The 26,889-nt window shown below is 41.0% G+C and overlaps 1 protein-coding gene across 1 annotated transcript in view; it reads right to left on the bottom strand.

Annotated features, from left to right (window-relative positions):
- LOC108796085 (hydroperoxide isomerase ALOXE3-like) overlaps positions 1-25,201 on the bottom strand; it is a 29,133-nt gene extending 3,932 nt beyond the window's left edge. The window contains exons 1-9 of the mRNA XM_018567475.1: positions 25,142-25,201; positions 15,297-15,476; positions 10,851-11,055; positions 9,026-9,107; positions 7,925-8,053; positions 6,394-6,497; positions 4,848-5,020; positions 4,579-4,725; positions 3,583-3,786 (exon numbers count right to left, since the gene is read on the bottom strand). Of these exons, the coding sequence (XP_018422977.1) occupies positions 3,583-3,786; positions 4,579-4,725; positions 4,848-5,020; positions 6,394-6,497; positions 7,925-8,053; positions 9,026-9,107; positions 10,851-11,055; positions 15,297-15,476; positions 25,142-25,201 (1,284 nt within the window). The remainder of the gene's footprint in view (positions 1-3,582; positions 3,787-4,578; positions 4,726-4,847; positions 5,021-6,393; positions 6,498-7,924; positions 8,054-9,025; positions 9,108-10,850; positions 11,056-15,296; positions 15,477-25,141) is intronic.
- Between the last annotated feature and the right edge of the window lie 1,688 nt (positions 25,202-26,889).

Raw genomic sequence — 26,889 nt, 5'->3', positions numbered from 1 at the left:
GGGGGCGAGCGACAAATTACATTTAAATTGCCGGTAATTGCACTTCCCTTAATCTTGTAAACAACTGCTTGGGGTGGCAGCCTGTATGAAGAGAACACATTTTAGGACACTCGGAACAAGGTTAGAGATTTTTTGGCTACATTCTGGTGCCTCTTTTGCAAAAGTTGGATGAAAGTGACAACAGATGCTTTAAAATTGGGAGTTTAGTGTTGGTGCCTCCCCACTGTAACCCCTCACAGTTACTCTTGGAGAGCGCAGGGGTGGGGCCTACTGTAAAAAATTCAAATTATATGCACCTGTCTCCTTGTTGGCCTTTCAGACATGATGTGCGGCTTATTATAACATTTTATTCGAGAATGTGGGATGGGAAATTGGTGCTTGGGTGCAATACTTTATCGCACGTGGTGCTTGGTGCACTATAAACTGTTGTACAATGGTTTATTATGAAAAATGAAAAAAGAAAAAAACAACGGGAACACCTGTGAAGCAGAAGGGGGAACGCCTGCGACACGGAAGGGGGAACAGCAATGAGGCAGCAAAATAACCTGCTGCTGAAAAAAAAGAAAAAAAATGGGAACACTTGTGATGTAGAAGGAGGAACACCAGCGACGCCACTGACACAAACAAACAAACAAAAAAACAAATAGACAGTGAATATAAAGCACAGAAAATAATACTATACACAGTACAGAGTACTAACATACTGTACAAAGCACTGACACCAGTTCGCTTACACTACACCTAACTCTAAGGAGAACTATGGGGAAAAGCCTTAACCCCATAGTTCTCCTTTAACTCTATCATTAACAACAGCAACACACTACATAAGGCTGTGATGAAAGCAGCCTTATATAGTGTGGGGCTTGGACTTAGCTGTGAGCCATGATTTGGCAAAGTCATCAGTGTTTTGCCCAATCATGGCTCTTACAGTGCACTGTGCCATGATTGGGAAAAGTCTTGCACCTGACCTATGGTCAGGTGCATTGCTTTACTCAATCAGACATCTCTGAAAGCCTTGTGGGGCGGTCGGCTGGCGAAAAGCCCGCTGAACGCCCTGACAGTTCGTGTGTTTGCCTAACACGCAAACTAGCGATGTTCAAGTCGAACTGTTGTTAGACTTGAACATTGAGACCATCCCTAGTGACCACGCAGACTAACAAGCAAAACAGATCTGGCTCTTACTTGATCAAAGATACTTTCCAATTTTTTTTCACAGACTTAGATTCAGTGAATGTGAACAATGCACTGGTTAATGGCAAAAATGCAGCTGTTTGTGGTGCTTGCTACAGCTTAGACTTAACCAGACCAAAAAAAAGTATTTATACTGCTACAAATTCTCTTTCTTTTTTCTCTTTCTCTTTCCTTCTCATGGAGAAGGAAACAGTTGAGTTGAACAGAGTTCAATTCAATATTCTTGAATAACAGCTCTACAACTATCATTTAACCAATGTCAAATCACTCACATCCTACTTGGTTGCTGTGGGGTTACTGCACTTACCTTATTGAATAAACCCAACAAACTGGCCATATGACCTTCAGGTCCCCTCAGTCTTATAAAGACCAAAGTCAAAGGACATTATGAAAGTTTATTTCAAGCTATACAAGTGAAGAGAGATTTTATCATACATGGATTTACTGGCACGAATATGCTCTTTCTCAAGTTTATGACTTAGCACTTTAAGGAGATGACGCCATGGTCCCGACTTGTGGATGAGGAGGAGGGACCTTGATCCCTCTATTCTCCCCCCAGTGCTCTTCTGTTCCTGATTTTCATCTCTCTCTCTCTCTCTCTCTCTCTCTCTCTCTCTCTCTCTCATTTCTCTCTTACTTATTTTTGCTCTATCCTGACTTTCTGCTTTTTATTGTATTATCAGAGTGTGTTTCCTTTTTAATTACTTCAATTGTTTTCTTCTTTCTTTAGTTCTTGTTTTTAAGGTTATTTTTGTTATTGTTATGTTAAATAAAATATTCCTCTCTTGCACAGTAGGGGTTTGGAATTGAGCTTTAATACATACTTTTGGTCTGGGTTTTTTTTTTTTTTGGAAAGGTACTTTCTTAAACCTACTTATTGATACTGTATATGAGTTCCTTTTGTGTTTTGATATGCTTAGGGAATACATTTAGAATTTAAAGAGGAGCGGTAGGGGAAGAGCTGTTTTTGGGCTCTTAATACATTATTGTGATAAACATTTGTATTACATTACTAGTTTCTTACAGTCAACTTGCCTAAAAAACGATTCTGAACCAATTCATTATAAATCATACCATATCAACCATATGTGACAACCACCCAGTTTCAAAAAGTTGTATTAAAACATAAGACAAGTTTTAGTAAATAGAAACAATAATAACTTATCACTTATTCTAGCAATAGAGTCGAATTGAGACCGCTTTTGTTTACTTGACTTGTGTACATCATATCCCTTCTTTTCTCTCCCAACTCTGTATTTATATTCATTATATTTTGTGTTTGAAAACGTTAAAGAATTAAAAAAAACAAAACAACATCAAACTGTCTAAAGAAAGAAGTAAACCCTGTCAACTTGTAAGAACTACATACAAAAGTGTACTATACTATAATAACATTCTGTTAATCAAGATTTTTTCAAAATTGGCCTTAATTAAAAAAAAGTATATCAAGAACACTGTAGGTCTCTTTAAAACAGCGGTTCTCAACCTATGGGTCGCGACCCCGTCGGGGGTCGAATGGCGATTTGCCAGGGGTCGCCCGGGAGTCTCCCGCTATTAGATAGCGGCTCCCAGCCTGGAAGAGAAACACTATCTCCCGGAAAGGTTTACTCTGCTCGATCGAGTAGAGTAAACCTTTCCCTGCGATAGTTTTTTTTTTTTCTGACATCGGGGGCCGCCGGCCGCCATAAGTCAGAAAAAAACAAAAAACACCAATGCAGAGCTAGATTCCTATTGACTATTTCACTTTGCAATAGCCAATAAGCCAATAGCAAATTAGCTATTGAACCCGCTTTTTTTTGCTGCCAATCAGCAGAGGGGGACCTGAAGTTCTCCGTCAGGTCCTCTTCTAGTGATTGACAGCAGCAGAGGGCGGGTTCAATAGCTAATTTGCTATTGGCTTATTGGCTATTGCAAAGTGAAATAGCCAATAGGAATCTAGCTATTTATTCCTATGGTGTTTTTTATTTTTATTTTGGCTGCGTACGCCAGTGGTTCGGTCGCTGTGTGATTTCTACTGCTCTAGGTGAGATTCCTCCTCAGCCCTCTCCTAGCGCAGCAGTGTCAGTTCTCCCGCCACGTCGCCAGATGTCGCTGCAGCAGCCGCGTCATCCCTAAATTTTACCGTTCGGGGTCACCACAACTTGGCAAATGTTACCAAGGGGTCCCGGCCCTAGAAAGGTTGAGTACCACTGCTTTAAAGCATACTCTGTTCTCTTTTAAAACAGACTATTTAGCAGGTTTTACCTACGCTAGACACATTTAGGACAACATCATCATTAAACATTATCAATGCAATTGCTTATAGTCCCACTACTAATGTATAGCAGGCCATAATATATTATATATTATATGGATATTGCCCAAAAGGATATTTTCAAAGGCCCGCCTCACCTTATACACTGGATGCCCCATTGGAAGTTGTCTGGCAGTTGCAATGGAAAAGACCTCAGCTAAGAGATGGGTGCGGAGAAGGTGAGTGTCAACTTCATGTACCTGGAAGTCAGAATTACGCACCCAGATCTTGGCCAGTAACCAGTCAAATTCAGAGTCACTGGGCAGGAAGACTGGAGCTTTATCTCCAGGTGTTTGAGATAACTAATACAAAGGAAAAAAACAACAAATTAATTAGACAACTTTATATTTAGACTTATTACACATTAAAGAGATACAAGTTATACTATTATCTAGGACAATGTTATATTACAACTACCAGCTAATTCAAGTGATCACCACAATCCAGACTGAAGTGTATTTAAAGTGTCATATTGTTTACTTAACTACTCACATAAAAGACAGGGAAGACATACCAACTGTGCGAAGTTAAGCGTCTGATGAGTTCTCGTGTTCATAATCAAGTTAGGGACTTATTAAATATGTCCCAGTTAACCATAAGAGGAATATTTCTTCTTGACCCCTAAAGACAATCTACTTTTGTCACTTTTCTATGTAGTCTTCAAGTGACTGCCTTTTGAAAAATGAGCAGCATCCTCTCCCTTCATGGACTCTTTAAATGTAGAAAAACTTCAATTTTACTTCATCTGTCCTCACAGCTGAAGTCCTCCTGCTCCTCAGCAGAGGCTATTCTCTGGGACTTTTTCCATTTCTATAGTACCTTCTTCACCGTAGCTCTGTACTTACTCATTACATATATAAAGATAATGCTTCTTGGTTGCGCCTTGATGAGCTCTTGAGTAGTTTTTTTTCAGAATGGTACTTGGCTATACTGGTGTGCAATTGTATGACTTAATGAGATCCACTTTTTACCATAATGCCAATAAATGCAGATGCACATGAAGTGACATACATCTTTAGTTTCACAAGTCACCTTTCACAAGTTTACCATTTAAAATTTTTAGAAATACAATTATGCACAACACAGATAAATACCTGGATGGCAATAGGGACAAGCTGATCTTGAGGATTCTTCCACAGTAGGCACAGGGGAGCTGCAATAAATTGTTGCTGCCCATTAATTGAGCTATTTGATGGAACTCCTTCGAGAATTTTATAGTCTGCCAGGAAAATGTGACCACTCTGCAAGATGACAAATGTATGGAATCCAATAAATCGTAGACCAAAAAAAAAATAAGATTATGGCTGTGTGGGATGTAAATTGTTATATTACATCTAGATCTGTACATCAGAAAAAGACCTACCTGGAGCTCTTTCTCCAAGTTTGTGGAAGGTCCCAGAGATGGGGCCACTATGTGTTCACCAACAGGGAAGTTGCTTGGGACTTTGAAGCATTTCTTAATCAGTGTGGGGTTAACTCCGTTAAGATATAGGCTACCAAAGAAAGAATCTTCCTTCCATATCTCACTTACTAGTTCTGAAACACAAGCATTTACCAGTACTTAGATGTGTTGGCTGCATTGTTTTAAGGTCCCTACACCCAATTTTAACCTGGTGATCCTGTCAGTAACACTTTTGGTAAGGTAAGTGTGTTATTACCATAAAACATGTATTTCTTTAGGGAATAAATGTTGACTGATAAGCGTTCAGACAGAGAACACGGGAAGTCTTCAGCTCAAGATTTCTAACGGTTGTTTTCACTTTTGCACATATATAGCACAAACACTTTCAATTAAATATTTGACACAAACTCCAGGGGTTTACATACACATTTAAAACGCATATAAAATAGATCCTCCTTTTGCTGGTGCCTCTGAAGGCTTATGTAACAGGTACAATTGTGCATTGTGCTTTTGGGTCAGTTTTCTTTAGGGTTGGAGGTCATCCAGGGTTCTTAACCAAACAGGTTGAGGGTCTAAGGGCTGTATGTTTCATATAAGGAAAATTGTCATTTTGTCATTTAAGTTTTCTCCAGAATTGATAGACTCTGGTCAGGGTCCTGGAACCCAGAGGCTTTGTAGAGATGTGGGCGGGATGAAGCCTTCAACCCTTGGTCCATGTTTTGATATTGACCAGCACCATTGATTGTGCAGCTGTGCATATCCCTTCTGGTACAAGTGCTGTCAAGTGTTTAGGGCTCCAGCTGGGGGACAAAAGAGAGCTCCACCCAGGAGTCAAAATTACTCCATACAGTATTTAGGGTGGGCACCAGGGCAGCTGAGAGCAGCCAGAGATGGTGTTTGAGTACTGTCTGGAGAAGAAACAGAAAAGGGCCTGAGGACTGAGGCCAGAGCAGTGGTGCTGGAAGAACAAAGACAGGAGTACGTAGAGAGATGTTGAACAACTCCTGTGAGGGCAACTGCATTATGTTTTGAGGATTTTCTATTAATAAAAGTGGGCAAGGTAGCCTTAATAAGATTAAAGTGAGTGGATGTGTCCTTAATGCTCTACTATTTGAAGCTAGTTCTCACTATATACAGTATATATATGTATATATATTGTATATTCATATATACACACACACACACACATATACAGAGCACTGCTCTGAGGTAGTGACACTGAAGCCACTGGGTCAGCATAACCACAAGGCAACCAGTTGTTTAGAAGGCAGCAATATAAAAGCTTCCCTTGTGTTTTCAGTTCATCGGCATCCAGATAACTTGTTCTTTAGCAGCTCTGACATAACACAAAATGATTACAAGGGCGAATGGTCAATACCCTCACTTAGTTGTCTATGGAAAACCAAAACTTAGCTGTTAGAAGAGACTTATTGTAAGAACAGTAACTGTTGTGTACTATATATACATGTTGCAATTCACATGAAGACAGAGAAGTAGATTTTACAACCTGAATTCTGTGATCTTCGCAGAGTGGACACCAGTTTGATGTCTTCTAGGCTATGCCATGAATCCGTGTTGCATGCAAATCCTTTTAGTTTGGTTTCTAAGCCACTGACAGATAAAATAGATCCAGAGTCATACATAACTATGTTACAAACAAATATGCAGGTCAGAAACACTCAAACCTAGACTCAGTATCATTAAGCAGAAAAAGTATCAACAAGTTATGCTCTGATCACAATAGCTTCTGCTCTGTTAGTTAGGTCTCCCATAACCAAATGTGCAAATACTGCGGCTGATTGTTTCTGCACGTTCAATTAACCCTCCAAATTCTACAATTGGCCTGAGATCTGCAGAAGTAAGCAATATACTGGTCAGGCCTAGGTGTAGTCCACACAGGCACTTACATTGTGGAACCAGTATGCTGGGAAAAGACTTACATTTGTGCATGCCCCTTACGAAGATTACAATTTTATGTTTACTTTTAAACATATTATGCGAGAATGACTGTTTTCTTATCGAGACTGTTTTGAAGGAATAGCTTTGGGTCTTATTCCAACCAAAACACACAAATCACATTGTGATTGTGTGTTTTTTGCTTGCTGGCAAATAAGTATACAAAGGGCACTCAGTTTTCAGCCCTAATAAGATGCAACAATAGTCAATAGAATATATTAAATATAATGTTCAAACAAGTTGTCTGTAAAGGGGATTAACAAGGTGTGAATATTTAGTCATCCACACTATCTTTCTGATGCACTGATACTTGAATATTTGTGTAGATGTCTTTACACAAAGGACACTCAGTTCTCAAGCCTGCCAAAATAAAGAACAATAGTCAATGGACTATATTAAATATATTGTTCAATTAAGTCAGCTGTGGAGGGGATTAACATGTTTGTGCATATTAAATCATCCACATATTAAACAAGGCATCATCAATAAACAGATGCTGTGTCCATGATGTCAAGGACAAAAACAAAAGTGCCTTCTCTATGCTTATTGCCGCCATTAAACAAGTGTAGAACTGATACACTGTGGCAGCAGCTAAAATATATTTTCAGCTGACCACTGTTGAGCTGGGATCGTGATTCCTCTATGTAAAGTAGGTTTAAAGCCTAAAAGCCTAACTGAATGACATCTTTATGCATGATCATTTCATGGACATGTTACCTAGATATTACATACGTTTAATCATGTGAAGAGATTCCAACTAATTAATGTTACTTAGAATCTGTCTTTGATCAAGGGGCACCAGCAAATGCATTAAGAAGCATGTTGATCCAATCCCTTGCTTTGTATCCAATGTCAGGTTCTCAGGAAATTCAGTCTCTGAAATGGCTCTATGCAGGTCACACTTATTAGGTCAATTTATTAGCAGACAAGGCAAGACAAGGTGAGCAGGATGTGTCTTCTATTAACCATTACCACATTTAATTCATATTATAGGACAACCCATTTAAGTAAACTAAACAGAATTTTATATCTTGCTGTGAATTTCTTTCTGCCAATATTTACAACAGATATAGGATACATACGTAGCGAGGGTGGTGTATCCAAAGCTGGACACCTTTAGCAAAGAAAACTGGTCATTTGGTGGCAGATTCTTCACTTCATCGTCAGCTACATCAATGCAGTGAGGGGCACCTTTTACATAAACCTTCCACCTACAGGATAAGATAAAGTTAATACTAGTCCAGCTATTTGAATGAATTAAAGGTTTAGATACAGCCATTCTGACCTGTAAAGGTTAGTGAAACTATTGTTTAAGCTATAGGAAAGAGCAGCCGTCCACCTATTAAACTACCTTTAATTTATGCAGTGTAATAGTACGTGTACCTGAATTATAGTCTATGTAAACTTCATGCTACATGTAGCGGAGGTATACATGTAATAAAGTCAGGAGTTAAAGAACAGGGATTACACTGCTGAATTACTCAGAGACACCTACTTCCTATTGCCCAGCAAACACACAAGGTCAGCAAGATTTTTTGATACTCCAGACTGCCTGACCTGATCAATAGGTTCACATAGTTTAGAAGCATAGTGGGGAAGGGTTAGTACATCTGTTTTTTTGATTGTCATGTGTGTCATTTGGTGATTTTCCCTCGTGACCCAGCAATACTGGTTATACAAGTGCAATTCTCTGCAATAGAGACCCAGAAAAAAACTACCACTCTAGACAAAAACTAGAGAAAAATGGTTTGGGAGTTCAGCTCTATGTTAGAGCCTTTAGAATCAAACACACAACCCACCAGGCCATCAAATTGTCTAAAGCAGAAGTCCTAAGCCAGTCCAGCAGAATCACCAATAGTGTTTTCTAGTGTTCTTTACAAGTGAACCTAGATTTTATCTTTTATCTGTTCTTGAGAAGGAACAACAGACTGATGCACTCATTTAATAAATCAATACTGAGTTTTTGAGTATCTAACAGACTGAGGTCAATTAATATGCTGAAGCCAATTGATATCCTATAGCCATGAATACACCAGCAAAGGGCAGTAAACATGAAGGTCAGAAAGACTTCTGTAACCCATCCATAATGTCAATGTGTGAAGTGATTTACAAAATATTAGCCCATAGGGACAAAAACTGCCTCCCAACCAAACAGAGGCAAGATGTGATTGTATATCACTCACTTGTGTGATTCTTTGTTCCGATCCAGTTCAGCTTTTCTTTGATTCTTAAGGGCAGGGTGAGTATTCTCACTTAGGACAACACCTGAAGCAGAAGAGATTGGTTGCAAGTAAAGTAGCTGCAATTATAGTAGCAATCATTTGTGTACTGTCTGTAACTACATTAAATTAAACCACTTGACTACTTTGGTTGTAGGAGAGTGACAAAATATTGCAAAGATTTCTATACTTGTAGACAGCTCTTAAAAGTAGGAAAAAGCTAGCAAGACAGGCATTGGGCTTCCTGAAATTAGCCTTGGGAGACATCTGTAGAAATGTAGTGACAGGACTCTATGTTTGTGCAACTTGCACGCACAGAACAAGGCATACCATTATATGTTTTACCTCTTTCCATCAGTCTGCAGGTTTGGCCATGTCACACAAATCTTCCAACAAGTGTGAAAAGTCTGAGTGTGAGGAGTGCTTTTTATTACTACTAAGCTAGTCCTAAAATGCTATATGGGCACTATTGGTGCATGTTCAGGTCCAAACAGGTGAAATGTTGAATACTGACCTCTAGGCTACTACTACACATGGGCCATCAATGCTTACTTGGTGACAACATAAAAAAAACTGTCTCTGGTACAACTGCACTGTACAATTTCATGAGAAAACTATTGAAAGGAACTAGGGATGCACTGATACTAGTATCTGTGCCGATACTGAGTATTTGGGTGAGTACTTGTACTCGCCCAAATGCTCAGATACTTTCCCCGATACCGGAATTTCTGGTAAGATGAAAATTTCCTCTGACCGGCAGTGCTGTAGGGGAACATGGTGCCTCCTGGCTCCAGCCTCCCGCGTTCCTGATTAGCCGGGAAGACGACTCCAGGCTGATTGGCTGGGAAGCCTGCTTCCCGGCCAATCAGCATCGAGCCGGCTGAACAGCCTCCTCCTTGCTGGTTGGCTGGGAAGCCGGCTGAACAGCCGCCTCCTTGCTGGTTCGCTAGGAAGCCGGCTTTCCAGTCAATCAGGAAGCCGGGAGGTGGGCCATTACTCGCCGCCCTGCTTTCTGATTGGCCAGGAAGCCGGCTTGATGCTGATTGGCTGGGAAGCCGGTTTCACGGCCAATCACAATCGAGCCAGCCAAACAACATGGAGCTGGCAATCAGGAAGGCGGGTGGAATGTCATTACCGGCCGCCCAGCTTCCTGATTGCCCGTGAGGCTGGCTCCATGCCAGCACCAGTATCAGTACTCGCTATTGAAGAGTACCGAAAGCAAAATATAAGAACTTGTACTTGATACAGAAAAAACGGTTTCAGTGCATCCCTTAAAGGAACTATATTAGATCTTCCAAACTAGAAGTAAAGGTGTGCGTGTGTTGGGGGTAGGGGGGGGGGGGGGAATGAAAAAAACACTTGTGTCTGGAAGCATTCACAGTGGTTTGTACAAGTTACCAGTACAATGATAACTATCCCTAGTAAAAGATGGTCTAGGTGCAGAACACCTTCCATTTTAAAGCCCATAATGGTGATGTGGGGAACTGTTAGACCCCTAGTCAGGTTTTTATTGCTGTCTGTCCTTGCTGGGGAGATTTGTCCTCCCTCTTTCTACTGATAACCACTGTGCCTGGGAATCAGAGTGATGGGATTTGATTTGTCAGTAGGACAAAAAGGGGACAGTATTTCAATGGGGAAACTTGTTCTGGTGAATTTAAGGACATCTCTCTTCCCTACTCTATTCAAATTTAAAACAAAAAAAGTTTTAGCTTGACATATAGTTTAATGCTATCAGTTACCTGCCTCAGAAGATAAAGTATATATAACCACAATACAATTCACTTCTAACCTTTTCCCTCTGGAATCTCCACAATCATAAAGACTGATATCCACTGATAGAATGGAAACTGGCAGATCTGACCACTGGGGCAGGTTACATTGACGTACTGGCAAAACCATTCATCCAGAGGAAAGTTTAAGTAGCGTTCCATGGACAGTCTAACAAGCAGGAGCTCACCAAGATCTTTCTTGACATTGATATCAAACACTGCCACCTAGATAGAAGGAGACAAGTCAGACACCAGAACAAACTACTAGCCATAGGCCATGACCCAATGTTTACCAGATATGCTTGCAACATTTAAACCAAACAAAAAAAGCATATCTAGTTGTTGAATTAGCTTGTAGCACAGATTTTCTTGCACCACTTGTTCTCTTGGTGGTGCAGAGGAAGGAGTTTGTTACTGCGAATGTGCCACTCCTATTTGAAAGGCTTCACCAACAACATTTGCCAGCTCTGCACTCCCCTTTTCCTCTCCATTGACTTTAAAACAAATGTTCAGGTTTTGCCATCTAGCTTCCATCAGAGAGATGAAGGAACTATTAAGAGGACAGTAATTGCATCATGTAAGAAAGATGATGCAAGACTCCCCATCTTGGATCCCCATGCAAGACAAGGGTTTGTTGGTTTAGCGCATGAATGAACATGAACATCTGAAACATCTATTTCAGGAACTAGTAGGAAGAAATGTATATGTTTCTATTTGGTAACCTGAGTTGTAAGAGATCTGGTTGCCATATGGCACACTTTTTTAATGTGTGCTTGTCAGTTAAAGATGATCTTTACCCATATCTTTAAGATAACGACAAAGGCACCTTTAGAAATATAGTAATGACAATCTACAAACAGATCATTATAGATTATTGCAGGCTGTATATTCTTTGCATACCTTATATTTCTTTACCCCAACATTCTTCTCACAGTAGCCATTTTTAATAAGGGTAGATTAATCCATCTTCCTTAACTTCCTGGAACGGAACTCTAGCACACTAGGACTAAGACATGTGACCATGCACATCATCTCAGGGAAGAAAAATGCCTTTCCCTGAGATTGATTTCTCAGCAATAACCCTCCCAGGTGCAACACTTGGGGACATTACATCACTTTTGCCAAGGAGTAAGGAAAAGGAGTAAGTAAAATGACAATATGTTTGTTTAACTAATGAACATAAGAGCAGAGCTGCATGCTGATGTGATTTTTAGCCAAAGGGGGTAAAGGTCTGCTTTAATCAAGTAATAGTCTCACCTTTACTATGGTGAACATTTTTTCACTTATAGGATTCTTTTTGGTAGCCTATTTAATACAGCCGAACACATTGCATTGGGTAAATTTGGTATATGCATTAAAAGTTCGGGAGTGCAGCACAATGTTATTTATTTTACTACTTTAAATATGTGGCTATTTGGCTCTCAATAAGCTTTATTTCACAGTCAGCACTGCCATTAAGAGTTTATGCCTATAGTAGAACTGGAGTTTCCTTTAAGGGCTTCAATAAAGCTGCTTGTTGAAATCTTTACAAATTTTTTTTTTCAAGACCATGGTGTACACACACACACACTAAAGCTCATGGGAACAAGGTCTAAGGGACCACAAGAACAATAACCCACAGCAGACAACCCAGATATATGCATTGCATATCTAACCACAGTTAACAAAAATTGTTGACTCCTGTTATTATGCTTAGCACCACGTTTAAGGTAAGTTTCTTAAAAAAATGAATGACATCGCTATACACATTGTGCTTAGTCTAACTTAGATATAAATGGTAACTGATTTGTGTTTCCTGAAGCAGCGTCAATCTACAGTGCAAGCCTTTGTTCTACATATGTGGGTTTACTTGGGAGTACAAGGGTAAAGAGCAAAAATAACATACAATTCTGTTAAAGCAACCCAACTTCATTCAACTCACAAAGCAACCACTACTCATATTCCTTGTCCTGTGGTCACACAGCCACATCCCACTTGTTGGTGCAAGAAAAGCACGCTGCAGCTTGATACTGGTTCTGGCAGAAATAATTGCCACACAAAGGACTGATATCACTAGCTGGGCAATGTTTATTCCCAAAGTCAAAGCATGCTGTAAACAAACACAGGCTCCTCCAACTCTAACTCTCTCAGAATTTGAGGAGCCTGTGTTTGTTTACAGCATGTTTCATAGTTACATAGTTACATAGTATTTGAGGTTGAAAAAGTACATAAGTCCATCAAGTCCAACCTATTGTGTGTGTGTGTGTGTATGTATAGGTCCCTGTGTCATCACAATCTTAAGAGTACCTGTACCCCTGTACATTATGGTAACTCAGGAAATCGTCCAAAAGCTTCTTGAATGATTCCACGCTCTTTGCTGAAATCACTGCCTGTGGCAGAGAGTTCCAAAACCCTAAAACCCTAACCGCTCTAACTGAGAAGAACCCCCTTCGCCCCTTGTGATGGAATTTGTTTTCCACCAATTTTAGGTGGTGGCCTCTAGTCTTTGTTGTGGAGTTAAGCGTAAAGAGTTTGTTGGTAATGTTGCTTTGACCGTTGAACATCTTGTACATGAAAATCATTTCCCCCCTTAATCTACTTACTTCCAGCGTGAACATATTTAAATGTAGTAGCCGTGTCTCATAGTCTTGGTCCTCCATTCCCTTAATGAGTTTGGTTGCCCTCCGCTGGACTCTTTCCAGCTCCTGGACATCCTTTCTGTGTACTGGTGCCCAAAACTGGACCGCATACTCCAGGTGAGGTCGAACCAGTGAAGTGTACAGTGGCAAAATTATAGACTTGTCCCTGCAAAACATTCCCTTCTTGATACAGGACAGGACTCTACTAGCTTTGCTTACGGCAACCTGGCACTGTAAGCTATTATTTAGTCTATGGTCTACTATGACCCCCAAGTCTTTCTCCATTTCTGAATTCCCTAGCGGCATACCCATAATTGTATAGCCCATTTTCTTATTTTTATATGTATCGACATTAAACCTCATCTGACACATAGTTGCCCACTCCCCTATTTTGTCCAGGTCCTCCTGCAATGTTATACTATCTTGGTCCGTTTCAATTACCCTCCAGATTTTCGTATCATCAGCAAACACTGAAATATTGCTGTTTACACCCTCCCCGATGTCATTAATAAACAGGTTGAATAGCATGGGGCCCAGCACAGAACCCTGAGGCACACCGCTCATGACATTAGCCCAGTCTGAAAGGGCGCCATTTATTGATACTCTCTGTACCCGTTCTTTTAGCCAATTCTCTATCCATGTACATACCCTTCCATCTATGCCCATCGATCTCAGCTTGTATAGTAAGCATTTGTGTGGTACCATATCAAAAGCCTTCGAGAAATCCAGATATACCACATCCACAGACCTCCCTTCATCCAGATCACTACATACCCCCTCGTAGAAAGTTAGCAGGTTAGTTTGACACGAACGGTCTTTCCTAAACCCATGTTGATTATCACTAACTATGCCATTATCCTGAACAAATTCTACTAAGTGGTCTTTAATCATGCCCTCTAACACTTTACAAACTACCGATGTAAGACTAACCGGTCTGTAGTTCTCAGGTTGGCATCTTGCCCCCTTTTTGAATATTGGAACTACCGTAGCCCTCCGCCAGTCACTTGGTACTATACCAGTCATTAAAGAGTCCTTAAAAATGATGAATAATGGTCTTGTTATAACCTCGCTTAGTTCCTTAAGTATCTTGGGGTGCAGGTTATCTGGTCCCAATGCTTTATTTGCATTTAGTAGCTTAAGTCTTTGTTGTTCCCGGTTTCCGTCAACCACTGCGGTATATTTTTTGTTGAACTATGTGTTTTATCTAGAACATTAAACCCGTCTTTTTCGTGTGTGTATACTGAGGAGAAAAAATTGTTCAGCACTTCGGCCCTCTCCTTGTCATTTTTTAGTAACTTCCCGTTTTGTCCTTTATTGGGTCTATCTGCTCCTTTCTCCCCCTTTTACTGTTTATATATTGGTTAAAAAAAATTGTGTTTTTTTTACTAACTATGGCGATATGCTGTTCGCACTCTATTTTAGCTTCCCGGATTACTAGTTTACATCTTTTATTACATTCTTTGTAGTTATGGAATGCCAATGCCGTCCCCTCCATCTTATATTTTCTAAAAGCCACTCGCTTTTCCTTGATCTGTTGCTTTACATTTTTATTTAGCCATATAGGCTTAGTTTGCGATATTTTACTTTTATTACCTAATGGTATACATGTTTTTTTAAAATTCCCACTTTTGGTCCGAGTTTAGTTTGTGAAATAATTTTTCCCATTTGATGTCCCCCACTAGGTGGCGCAGTTTATCAAAGTTTGCCTTTCTGAAACTTAGGGTTCTTGTCCTACCAGCCTGCTTCCCTTTCCTGTGTAATTGCACCATGACAGTTCTTATCACTGCCTGACTTTGATGCCGTAATAACTCCATACCAATATTGACAGCAATATCAAAAGATACTCACGGATCCAGGCAAGAAGTGGCTCCAGTGACGGGGCAGTTGGTGTTTGTCACTTTCACCATTCATCCCCACAAGTACAATAAAGATATTATTACAGGTGCCAGCAACCAGGTCATTCCCTGTGGCTACTTTGAGTTTGTAGATCCCCATAGCTTGATGAGACAGCAATACCAGACAGCAGCTCTGCGAGAAAAGAATTGTTGTAAAAGAGAACTCACATTTGACTTGACTTTTCTCTTATGTCCCGACACAGGATTAGTTCATTTTATCAGTCTAATTTCATAGGTCTGGTTGTAATGTGATTGATTTACTAAAAGGCATAATTTGCACTTTGCAGGGGAAATTTTGGATTTTCTATTAATTTCTCTGACAGTGACAATGATCTCCAGGACTACACTAGAAAGGAAGATGAAACATATATGTCTACTATTCAAACACATTCTAGAGTAGTAAATGGTTGCTACACAAAATGTGGCTAAGCCTTTAGGACCTTGGCAAAAAGCACACAATGGAAATTATTTTACATGATCTAGTAAACCTGTGGAATATGCTATGCTAATCTTAGTGGTTTGCATACCATTGGTTGATTTCCCTTCATGTTCCATTCTGATAGACACAAAAGGAAGTTAGAAAAAATCTCCCAAAGTGAGGGGAATTCCCCTCTTAAACGGTTGTCCCTGGGACAGGTGTCCCAAAGGAATATTTACCCTCACCTATTTTTCGGATGACAACTCTAAAACTTTGAATTTCACTAAATTGTGTCCCTACAGGGACACAGAAAGCACTAAAAACACAGGGTCTGACCCTTTCCCATTGTATCCAAAACTAAAAACTTTATGTACCCTTATGTGCACAGGGAGGGCCACTGCAGACATAGTTCAATACATTACTATCTCTGAACTTCAGACTTAGAACGTGGTAATTGGTAAATCATCTTGGACCTTGTATAAAAGTGACCTTGGATTTTAAGCCTAGAGCAATAAAGAAAAATATATCAATGGCCATTGGAATCTACAGAATCTACTGTCCTACTTACCATCTTTGGTTTTAGTGCCTATGTCCTGGAAGTAATTTAGAATAAAGCTACAGTGTCAGCATGAATTTTACATAGTTACAACAAAGAACTCTGTACACTATTATACTTTAAACAAACTTATAACTAGCACTGCATTAAGATTCAAAATACACATATTCAATTATGTTTAAGCCAGCTACATTAAAGGGACCCCTCTCCTATCACTCTGCCAATACAATGCTTATATATAAACATCCTGCTATAGTTGCACCAAACAGCCCAGCTCTGTAAACTCACCTACAGCAGACAATGGAAAGAAGAGTGTATGAGCAAACTCAAACAGATTATATAAAGGGGATGCTGGAGGGGTGTGACCACACAGAACACCTAATTACGGTCAAACTCCTTCCTCTCCCATACACACAAACTCACCTGTAATCCTAAGTTAAAAAACAAGGATTCTTAGTTTACACATATTGCAGCATGAATATGTTTCTCTAACTGCTTCAGAGTGGCCATCTTTTTTAGCCAGTCTGTATTTGTTGTTTGAAACTGAACACAGACTTTTTTTTTTATTGTGTTGTGTGGGTTAGTGGATAGACAGTTCTGTTTCACATAAAACGCCTGACCAAAATATTATAATAAACCTGGCTGAAAATAGCAGAGACATGGAGGTGCTTGACTAAGCTGGCAATCAGACAGGAATGGTGTCCTTGCTTGCAGGTGTTACAAATGATCAAGAAGTGATTTCTGATTCAACAGATGATGTATTAAGTGAGAGGTTACATTGATATTGGGACAGCAAATGGGTGGCTCAGTTAAGATACTATAAGATTCCTGTATAAGGAATTCTCCAAAACAACGGTTGAGTTACAGAGTGCCTAAAATTCATAATGGGGTTAATCTAATGGCGATGGGCTCAAACTCAACACTTGGCCAAATGCCTCAATTTCTATACACAGCCATTTGTTTCCAAATTTCTGGCTTTTGTTAGTGACACTGGTGATTTTTGGTGGGTACTGCGGGAAGCTGAGGATCCTGGATGTTATACAATCATGGAGATATGTTGGACATATGTTTTCTTTATGCGTCAATCCCAAACTAGGGGCTGTTGAGTACCTTCAGTTGGATTTCTTTTTGGGGGCCTCAATATATATACCAACAAAAATTAGATGGGGCTATGACCGCTTGAAAATTAGATAGTTATGACCGCTGTCTGCCTCCTGGAGTTTATAGAAGAGGAGAGAGGAGGTGGGAGGGGTGAGCAGAGCACTGCATGGAGAAGAGAAGAAAGGGGAGGGGTGAACAGAGCACAGCAGAGGCGCACAGGAAGCTGGGTACATAAGTAGAGCAAAGGTAAGGTGTCTCCTCCTGCTGGACTGGATTGTGATTGATTTAAACTATCAGATATGTGATCAGTGGGGGGGGGACAATGCGGGAGGGCTTTTTATGGGAGGATAGTATGTGGGGGTTACACTGCATGGGAGGAACATAATAGGGAAAATGCACTGTATAGGGGCCTTATGGGGGATGAACTGTATGGGGGGACACAATCATTTGGGTGATATAATGTATTTGGGAAGAGGGCAGCATGAGCTTCCTTGCTATGTTTGTTGCGCAAGCTGCAGCCCATTAATATGAATGGGCTGCCAAGCATTAAATGTGTACAAACACGACCCATGGTAACGTGTCGTGAAAGTGCAAATCCAGCAGACTCCCGAATCCAGCAGACTCCCATCCGCCCGTTTTTTAACGTTTGGCAGACGGGAGGTGATTAAAAGTGTGCCGTAGCTCAAAAAACCTGAGAAACACTGGTGTATACAGACTTGTAATTAAGCATCTGGTTGCATTATGAATGCAATGATATGAAATCTCAATTTCTTAAGGTTGATTAGTCCTTATATCTGAATGTGAAAGATTCATCTCTACAAGCATATAGCTCTAATAGAACGATTTGGTCATCCTTGGTACAAGGATTGTAAAAATGGTAGACACTGTAATAACATTAAATTAGTGATTGAGGTCCTTCTTAAGGGAAAGAATCCGGATATGACAAAACCAATTGCTTTACATTTTGATATGAAACTGCATCAGGTTCATGAATTACATGGAGCCGTTATCGAGCCAATGTACCAATGCATTGTATATGTACCAATGCTGGGGTGTGGACATGATCGTGATCCTTTGCTGCTGCAAAGAGAGGCATTTTGGATACATACTTTAAATACTTTATCGCCCTCTGGGCTAAATTCAACTTCTTTATTAATTACTGAAATGCAGACAGTACCCTATTCTAGCCAGGTACTCTGTTCTGGCAGCAAGTCAAGGAGTCAGACTGCTACTCTTACAAACTACGCAGGCAGTAAGTGCTTGGACAAGGACCTGCACGGAATTTTAAAAAACTGTTGGAACGTCTTGCACAGCCTCACAGAGAAACACAAGCACACAGTCTGATATGCATGCTGCACATGGCTTAAAAACAGGAAGGAAGCCACAGCTTTATTCTCCACCTTTTTCAATAAAGAGTATATACCATAGATACTGTATAACAGAACTTATATACACTGCCATCTGGTGACCGAAATTGTATACTGCAGATGTTGTTGCTATAAACACAGTAATGTGTATTTTAACAAAAATTTGTAAAGGACTTTTGAAATTACATAAATATAGTTAAGTTTGAGATTTTTAGTGTTTGGGTTTACTTTAACTTAGGGATGCACCGATACTGGTAGACCGATACTAAACGTCGACTGAAATTTTAAAACCGAAATGAATGTCTGAGGTCCCGTGCTTGCTGGGGACCTGGGCAGACTTCCTGTGAACCGTCGCACCTGTTTACTGCTCTGGCTGTACATCTCCTCCTCCTTACTGGGGAACTCTGCCACCCACACGACCTATCAGACCCCTGGTGAGACCCTGCACAGTCCAACTGAGACTCTGGAGACACCAGGCCACCACCATGGAGCAACTCAGAGCTTCACAATATACTGCATTACTGTATAATGTACTGCTGGGATTTGTAGTCGTCTATAGGTGATGGTATTCTGCATTGCTGTATAGTGTATTGCTGGGATCTGTAGTCCCTCTACAGCTTGAAGTCAGTGGTAGAACTACTAGGGTCTCCGTGTTTGAAGCTACGACCAGGCCCTAGCGCTCCACCACTGTCCTAAAATCAATAGTCTGTATTGTTTTAGAAAAACTGTCACAAAAAAAGTATTAGTTATTGGTATCAGCGAGTACTTAAGAAAAAGTATCCGTACTTGGTCTGGAAAAAATGGTATTGGTGCATCCCTACTTTAAACCCTTCCTACCCACCATCTGTATTTTAAACTGGGGATACATTTATGAAGACTCTCTCCCCTGCTGTCATTGAGAGCTTAGCTTTCTACTGATCATCAGGAACCAAATCAGCGAGATGGAGGGAAAAAAAATGAATGGAGGCAGAGGTCACAATTCCCTTAAATAACGTGCTTAAGGGATGCATTAAACCTGTATGTGAAGTGGCGCACTTGTACCATGTACTCGAGGAAAGTGACATTTAGAAGAAAAAAAACCCATTGCTGCTGAATAACATTTCTCGGACAGCTTTGTTCTGTTCATAAACAATATGGTCAATGATATATGGGCACTGACGTCAGTGAAGATTCCCTGGCCTGTTTGAAGACATTCAGCAACCAAAGAGCTGTAATTTCACAGAGTAGCAGAAGAACTTTATATGTGTGTTACTTTGTACCACTTACTCATTCAGGTGGTGGGGGGCAGATATCTGAGGGCCCCTTATTCTATAAGTTCCCTCATTGCAGACCCCCAAATGCACCAGCCCAGGGATGTGGGGATGAGGCCCTAGCCCTCATAAACATGGGCAAAGGGGGCCTTGCCAGAGCCCCCTCTCCCCTTGCAAGGTGTCCCTCACAATGTTTAAAGCTTGTGGCCTTGTATGACTCAATAGGAGTGTTCACACATTCGCTTCCTTTCTTTCCTGGCCAGCCAGGCTGCATGCTGGAATATGGTCATGTATATATTTTTGGGGGATCCTATGCATATCTTTGAATATGTTCCCCTTCAAAATCCATACCAGACTCATTAAGGATAAGGATATTGTGATTGACAGGACTCAGCTAATTGGTGAACCTTGAACAGCTTAGATTCTGGTTGAACTCACGGTTGACCAGAACACAAAGCCCCTCCCTCAGTCATTTGTTCATGTTCTCTACTCAAGCTTGCAGAGCATAAGTATGGCAAGTTTAATGTGGACCTCCTTAAGCCAGAACCCATTTGCTGTACTACAAACGAATAAGAATTACCATATTGCCAGGTTTCCATTTGATAAATAGTTAAGTTGATGGGAAGTGAACAATTATTGTACAACTGGCCAAAATTCATCGGGCAGGCTGCAAAACGTTTTTGATTTTTTAAACACTCAATGAAAATTCATGGACTAGTAGCATTTTTGTACACAAAAAAAGGTTCTTGGCAGCAACAAAAATTGTAAGGTTTATGGCCAGCTTAAGCCTGATCTGACCTGCAGTAGATGAAAAGTCCATGGTAGATTTTAGGTAATTATACAAAACAGCATTACACATTGCTATGGGACAACATATATCAATTAGGGGAGAACTGTGGGATAAAACACAGCCATCTTTGCAAGTGGTTCATTTACCAAAAAAAAAAAAAGCCATACATTTAGACAGGTTGTTGAGCTGAGTTTTTGAATTTGAGTCAGTTTTAAACCAATGTATAAATAAATCTGACATATCCATACACAACAGCTTAAATTGTAGGATAAAAATCAGTATCTGACCTTCAGCCAAGCCTAATACAGCAGTGTAAAATTGGCAAGCATCAGGACAGTTGTAATTACAAATAGGTCTAATAGGTATGAAGCACTGACCACCAAAGGAGCTGCTGGATTTCATGTGCCCTCCTACCCTAATAGATATTTATTCTGTAGCTGCACCCAGACACTTACCGGAGGGAAGTCTCTGTTCCAGGGGGAACAGAGACTTCAAGCCAATCATTCTTAATTTGCTATTTTATTGGTTCAATCTTCTAAGGAGGTATATGATACAGCTTAAAAAATCTGTTCCACTCTGTAGAATCATCCAAGTCGCAGTATCTTACGCCTTTGCCACAGGCTAATGTACATTAGTTAGGTCAGACAGAAAGCTACCTTTTAGTATCTTCAACCCTTCTCATGGGCTAGAAAAATCAAATATCTTAATTTTTAAATCTAATAAGCAAGTTATTGTTCAACAAAGGGCAGAGTGTTGGGCACCTGTACAAGGAGAGAAGAGAAAAATGATGGCCCCACATTTTATGAGACTTTGAGGGAGACATGGGAAAACCAAATTCTTCATAATACATACTACAGAGATGACTAAGTTATATGTGGTGTTGCAGAACATTGCAATTTTTTGGGACAGCATCAGCGACACTACATCGTGACATCACAATTTGTAGGTGTAATGAATTTACCCACACACACACACTCTTGGATTACACAAAGGCTTTTTAAGAAAAAGCTCCTGCCTTAGGTAGTTTTTGCTGTGATGCATAGTGTTTATCCAACAGTAGATGGTAATGCATGGCAAGCCATCAGCAGGTGGCGGACTATTATTTGCTGTAAAATGGACCACAACATGTAGTATGTGCTGCTAACAAAAGACAGCTTTGTATGTGTGTCAAGTTCATGCTGCTGATCCCCCGAAGAAGTAAGGACCCTTTCAAGTATAAAAACACTCAATAAACCCCAAAGCCAAAACACTAACCCTAAGCAAACATGATTTTTAGAATAAAAATGGGCAAAACGAAAGAATAAAATACCCCCAAAAGGGGGACCCAGCTGCTAAACAGCAAGTGATTCATTGTATATATATGCAATGGGTGGTGCACAGTCAAACCACAAAAATTTACAGTGATTGAGCACCGATTTCACTGAACAGCACAGTGGATACAGAGAAAGGGGTACACTCCACCAAACTGCAATTCATCGTAATCTAGCAGTGGCAATACACAGCACCAACTATAGAACTGTATAACTCTGTGCTAACATGTTACCATCACTATAAAAGTAGCATAAACTGTCCCCCTCACAAAGCTGTCCCTCAGTAACTCTCAACACTACACGTTGGCTTTCCCAGCATCCTTTTGTAAGGAGGGGGAAACAATGGCACATTTCAACCCAGAGGCGAATGAATACCTAATTTTTACCCAAGGGAGAACACTCCAATAGCTACAGCCTAGCTACCAATACCAAATTTTTCTTACAGGGATGTGCAGTAATGGGAGTGATGGCATGGGACATGGTTAATTGCACACTGTTCTTACACTTTTTCCCCCTTTCAAGTTATTCAGTAACATGCTGTGCACAAAGGAAGGTTCAACAACAGAGAAGGAAAATTACTCGTATGTGTTAAGATGCATCCTAATATCTGCATTCACTTTCTGCCAACAAATATACAGTTAATTCACATTTATATCAAACCCATTGTGGTATTGTGTGGCAATCCCACAGTGGAACTGGGGGTTGTAGTAACCCAGGACTCTCAGCCAGAGAGACTGAGCAGTTCCAGGAAACAAATTATTTTGCTGGGAAAGAACTGGCTTTGCAGTTCTCTCCAGAAAACCTGGATTTGGTATGGGATCCTGGAACTGGGAGATTTCAAAGAGAACTGGGAGGGATGAAATCTCCATTCCTGGGTCCATGGTTTAGTAGGTGCCAGAACCTAATGATTGCACACCTGTGCATAGCCCTTATGGGAAGGGTGCTGGCTAAGGTTCTGGGCTCCAGCTGGGAAGAGGAACGGAGGTGTTCAGGAGTCAGGAGGACTCCACCCAGACGTCAGAGGGGAGCCAGGTGGCTGTGTGTGCTGGAGGCACCTCGTAGACAGCCGAGGAGACAGAGAGCCAGTGACACATGAGGGATGTGTTTGAGTGCCCACGAGGGGAGAGGTCAGGAAGGTCGGTGACCCTAGGACCGCTACGACACACTGCTGAGAGAGCAGAGTTAGGGCTCATAAGCGAATCTACTGAGCCATATAAAGGGAACTGTCTTATGTTGCTGCTGATGCAAGATATATTTCTGTTTGGCCTAAATAAACTGCATTTGATTTGACTTACCTGGACTACAGTGGAGTGTCCTTGTTACACCATTTTGGATACATGGAGCACATGTGGCTGGATAGTAGATAACTGGATGGGGTATACTCAACGCGTTTCAGATAGTGATCTGCTTCAAGAGTTTTCATATGGAGCCATTTTGAAGATGCTTTTGACTATCTTTCCTAGTTACATCACTATACATCTGTAAATACACACTACATTATTAAAACCCACCACCTGTACAGTGTGCAAGAGACATCACTAAGATAAAGCACATGTGTGACACACGGGGCAGCCAGCAGATGCAATTAAATCATCCCTGCTGAAGCCACCCTACAAGCTGACACTGGGAGGAGGGAGGAGAACATGCAACGTGGCAATAAAACAGCCAGAGGATTGGCTGTGATACTGTTTCCACTGACAAGGAAGCCAGAGAATTGATAGACCAGTGATGCATTTGGTAAATTACTAAATGTAATGAATACTTCAGAAACACACACACACATATTTTTGCAAAATTTCAAAAAGGGATATTAAAGTCAAAAGGATTAAGCAATTTTAAATGCTAATGAAATTGCTTACAATGGATGTTGCTCCCTGAGCAGCTTTTTGATTGTTGTGGAGCAGGACAACAGCTCCCATCAACAACTATGTGATTCCGCAACTATAAGCAATTGTGTGATTCCAAGACTTGGATGTGCGATTCTAACTGCTCAATTGGTGTTCAGTATATAACGGGCCTACAAAAAACAGTGTTAAGTAAACATCCATTTATATGCCGTGGAACAAAAAGTTGATTTTCAGCAAGTCAGGCCCAGTGTCAGGTGCAGGAGATGGCTAAAATATAGTCATCTCATGCATCTGAAAAGAGAAAACAAGCTGTAAAAAAAAAAGGGGAAAGGGAAAATCCAGATTGAAGGAAAATTATTTTAAAGAAGCTGCATGGAAAGCGGTTTATTGCTAAACATTTTAGCTCTAGCAGATCTACCTCACCTCTCCATAGCTAAACAGATCTTCATGCCATCATCCCTGTAAAGGTAGTTAGGGATGGACTCCATTCCTCTGCTCATAATGTGACCAGGGAGACAGACTACTATAGGTCAGCCCATCCATGGCTTTCTTCAGGAGTACTGGGACCCCTCCATTCCCCACTGCCACAGCCTAAAGAGAAAACTCCAATACTAAAAGATTCACACTTGCATTGTTACCAGACCAGTGTTGTTGCTAGAAGACATTCACCATAAGTAGGACTACAGGACATTCAGTGGTCCTCCAGTTAGGTCAGTGTTAATATGTAGCCTTTTGTTTTCCAGCTTTGAGGATAGGAAGGAGCATGTGTGGGCTAGCGCAGTATGTAGACCAATAAGACAAGTTTCCACTTTGGATACACTAGAAAGGCTTAGAACCGCTTAGGTTTTTATTGCCATCTGTGTTGTCCCAGATCCAGCCTCTTTGATACCATTACAACTGGGACAGCAGTCATGAGAAATCCCAAGTGTCAGTCTCCCACTTCCTGTGCAAGACAGGTAAACTCATCCCACTATATGGATTACTATAATAAAAACTTGTTTTTGACCCTTCCTCTTACCAAAAAGATTTGACACATGGCAACAACAGCAAGAGTGGTGACAGCAGGGTTATATTTACTTGTATACATTTAACTCAAGCAATCAATTAAGATACCAGAGCCTCTGTGTGGTCACCACAAAAACCAGACAGACATTCTTACCTGATCAAAGAGGCCTTTGGGTCCAATAAGCTGCTTCCTGGCAACGGTGTATATTTCCATTGTGTAGCGAAAACATGGTGTAATCAGCTTGAAAAAAAAAGAAATATAATAATTGTGCTTGCGCTTAGTGCTTCGGAATCCTCCCTCCTTCGTGGCACCCACTTACCTTATACAGTGGGTGTGCCATTGGAAGTTGCCTGGTTGTGGCAATGGAGAAGTCCTCGCCTAAGAGAAGGTCGGCTCAATAGATCGGGAGGTGAGCGAACACATACCGGGTTCGCGCGCCTCTCGATCCTGTCACGGCTCTCTGCCGTGACAGGGGGAGGGGCTGGATTCCCCTCTCCCCGCTCCGATCTGCTAGCGCTGACTGGCGGAATGGACGGGGGAGGGGGCGGGTACAGCTGGCTCTGCCTCTAGATAGGCAGAGCCAGCTGTCACTCACGCAACTGGGCGGATCCCGTCATCTACGTCGGGATCAGCTCCGGCTGCGGCAGCTCGCGGTATACTGAGCTTAGGGTAACGGGAGGACGCTAGTTTGTGTCCTCCCGTTACCCTAAGGAGAACTATGGGGAAAAACACTGATCCCATAGTTCTCCTTTAACATTTTTTTAAAAAGGCATCTGTTGTCATTTTGAAGATCTGGGTAAAGTTCCTCTTCAAGGAAACTACATGTAGGCTTCCATTTCTCACATTCGGTTAATGCCAACTGCCTTAAATGACTGAGGTTGGAATAAATGGCTCCCCGTCAGTGTTTGCTGATGATACCAAGTTGTGCAAGGAAGTAATATCGCAACATGACAGAATCCTTGCAACCAATAAAATTGAAGAATGGGCAACTACATGGCAGATGAGCTTTAAATCTAGGTAAATGTAAAAGTCATGCACACTGACTACACCTTACGCAGGGTTTCACTGGGGAAAAACAGACAAAGGATCTTATAGACCAGGCTCAGTTATAGCATGTGGTGCCCAAGCTGCAGCTAATCGTATATTATCTTGCAGGAAAAGAGGGATTCATTCACGGGATAGAAATATAATTTTGCCCCTTTACAGAACACTGTTCAGGCCCCATCTTGAGTACACGGTGCAATTCTGGTCACCAATCCTCAGGAGGGATGTCTGTGAGCCAGAAAAAGTTCAGAGAAGGGCAACCAAATTAAGGGGGATGAGGGTCTGAGTTCTCAAGAATGCCTACAAAAATTAGGCCTGTTCTCCTAAAGAGGTGACATGATCTCAGTTTACAAACTCCGTGGGGACTGCAGTATTGGCAACGCACTACTTAAACCAAGTACCGTGAGGAAGACGCAAGGGCACAAGTTGGAGGGGAGGAGTTATAATCGTAAAATGTACAAGGGGCATGTTACTTTGTTTCCTGCTGATATTGCTATCTTTACCACTCAAACTGAAAAAAAAAGAAAAAAACACCCCCTTGCGAGGAGTTCCTCAGTTCCTCAGTTCACAAAATATACAAGGTTATACACACACACACAAAACTTTGATATTAAGGCTGCCATTGCTCACATTTTGTTAATGCCAACTGCCTTGCTTAACCAGAAGGCAGGGATCCCAACCTGAAATAAGCAATTTCAGGGAGGTGTCCCTCTCATTTCAGGGAGGTGCCCTCTCCCCCCCATTCGCGGAGGGGGGTTGGGGGGGCTGGGAGAGAGCACCCCCCTGAAATGATGGCAGATAGCACAGGAAACAATAGCTTCTTTGCTATCTGCAGACCTTTTTTTTTTTTTTTTATT

This window comes from Nanorana parkeri, unplaced genomic scaffold (assembly GCF_000935625.1).
Source record: "Nanorana parkeri isolate BGI_ZX_2015 unplaced genomic scaffold, ASM93562v1 scaffold1054, whole genome shotgun sequence".
In the NCBI taxonomy this organism is placed as follows: Eukaryota; Metazoa; Chordata; class Amphibia; order Anura; family Dicroglossidae; genus Nanorana; species Nanorana parkeri.
The sequence above is the reverse complement of the archived record's forward strand: the minus strand, read 5'-3'. Positions and strand labels throughout refer to the sequence as shown.